Consider the following 2,400-nt stretch of genomic DNA (forward strand, 5'->3'; position numbering starts at 1 on the left):
TATATATATATATTGGCCTAAATATGAAATAGCAAAATTATGTTTACCGGATCAGAGCACCAGGCACACTTTGGATGAGTACGTACACACTCCTCACAAGTCTGAGCTCCATTGCACACCATTCTAATGTCCACTAAATAAAAATATAATTGCAATTACGCCTAATATAATAGACATATGCATATTCTATTGAGTTGCCTGAACAGAGATGGCGCCTGAATTTGAAAAGGCGATGGAGCAAGGGCTGACATTTTTTTAGTGTCAAATTTGAATAAATGTAGACAAGACAACTATGAAGAAAAATATTTGAGATGCAAGCACTGAGAAATAGTTTTCAGGCAAGAAAAAAATTAATACGAGTTAAGCACATTTAATTTCGTCACATCTCTCTCTTAGTGAAGTGTTATCACAAAAAAAATGAAATAAAAATAACCTGACATAGGCCTATATTATCACGTGACTCTGCCTGTACGCTTTCATGCTTAGAAAAATGATACACTTACAAATGATTAGACTAATTTATGGTCATGAGAAACTTTCAGATCGAAACCAAATCCTTTTAATTTTCGTCTGCATTGCTTCTACTTCTCGTTTCCGTGCATGCATACGTACTCATACAAACCAATTAGTTTTACAATGCATCTTTATAACCACAGGAAATACACGAAAACAAATTCTTCAGAGGTAACCCTTACTGTGTATTTCATTGTGTAAATCACTGAAATCCTGAATATCATATTTTAAAATCAGTTTTCTACTTGTTACAAATACAAGCAAATGTCATACATTTACCATTATGCATGACAAATATACAATATACAGCGAAAATTATAAAATAATTTGTATAAAAACAGTCCGTACTTATATAGTAATTTAATATAGAACTTATGCGCTAATGCATCTAATAAAACATACAGTATAGAAGCCAAGCATTATTGCCAAATGATGATGTGTTGACGCATCGAAACATGTCTTTTTTGAATAGTGCATCTTTTAATACTATAGTGTGTAGTATGTAGCATGTGACCTAACAAAGAAATTATATAAGGGTCTATAAACTATGAAAATAATCACCGAGTAGTCTGATCTTAGTGAATTTCGAGAAAGATTGCAGACCATCTTGTCACAATCAATTAAGGATAAGTAGGATCACTCGCTTTAACCATAGCATCTATAGGCCTATTTTAAATAAGCTTAAAGATGGCAGACTTAGTATTTTTTGTATTATTATTATACTATTTGTTTATGTTACTGTGTTATACTTGGCAGAAAAAAAAATTAGACGCCTATCAAATATGATTTTTGTTGATCCCATCACCGACAATGGTTTACCTTATTATGTCTTTGTAATTGTTTGACCGTTTTATGAAATTTACAAAATAAATAAAATAAAATTTAAAAAATACTAAAACAAGAACAAATTGACAAGGAATCTTATTCTTGTGAGTACAATTTGCAAATCAAACGAGCAAGATGGTATTAACTTTTGGTGTACCGTTCTCTTTAGAAATGAACAATTTTTTGACATCGGGTCTAAGTTACGTTAACTTCTTTGTTGTAAGCCTGTGGTTTCATCAACTGCATAACCACAAAGTGATTAATAATATCAATATAATAATACACGTAACAGGGCTGGAGGAACGCTGTCCAAAGTGGGGTGGGGGGCATTAGCATTTCTTTCCGATCATACAAAATCTGCATAATCATTAGGCCTATATATTTTTTGCCAAAAAGTGGGAGTGGGGGCGGCCACCGGTTCCTCCGGCCGTGAACAAAACTATATCCAAAAATATTGTTAAGGTTGTAATTACACGACGAGATCAGTAAACTATATTTAGGACTTACCCACAGAATCTGTAGAGACGTTAGGAATTATATAGACGTTGATGATAATCCCAATGAAAATAAACTTCTGCATTGCTCTTGACGGCCTATCAAAAGCATAATGAGTATATTAATATGCCTTATTAAGACTCGCATATAATAGTTATAGTATCATCAGTGAAATTGATAGTATCGTTATTGTCCTTATTTTATGTATTGCATGGGCACATCCTCAGGTGACAAATTATAATTTTATATCTATCTTAAACGGCCCTTACCGATTTCATAATTATATTTTTATTAAATATCCAAAGATTTGAATATAAAACATAATCATTATGTTCAATACTTAAACTCATGCCATGGTAAGTACTGTTATTTTCTAATATACATACACATTGCAGGTGTGCAATCGTCTCAGTGAAAATGGTAGTTGACTACCGAAACGTCTGGTTTGGGGACGTAAACACTATAGTGTTAAATATATTATGTATAATATTACATTATATTTGATTTTATTTATTTGTTTTGTTATGATGTGTAGCGCTTAGAAGATTTTTCTTGCATTTTGCACTT

The 2,400-nt window shown here is 32.0% G+C and overlaps 1 protein-coding gene across 2 annotated transcripts in view; it reads right to left on the reverse strand.

The window, feature by feature from the left end:
* Nucleotides 1-128, reverse strand: part of LOC117117655 (integrin beta-PS-like) — an 18,912-nt gene extending 18,784 nt beyond the window's left edge. For both annotated transcript variants that reach the window (XM_033262042.1, XM_033262041.1), the window contains exon 1: nucleotides 48-128. In XM_033262042.1, coding sequence (XP_033117933.1) covers nucleotides 48-122 — 75 coding nt within the window. In that variant the 5' untranslated portion in view covers nucleotides 123-128. The remainder of the gene's footprint in view (nucleotides 1-47) is intronic.
* Between the last annotated feature and the right edge of the window lie 2,272 nt (nucleotides 129-2,400).

Source organism: Anneissia japonica, unplaced genomic scaffold (genome assembly GCF_011630105.1).
Source record: "Anneissia japonica isolate Jap-2015-1 unplaced genomic scaffold, ASM1163010v1 scaffold3334_len1275209_cov185, whole genome shotgun sequence".
Lineage (NCBI taxonomy): Eukaryota > Metazoa > Echinodermata > Crinoidea > Comatulida > Comatulidae > Anneissia > Anneissia japonica.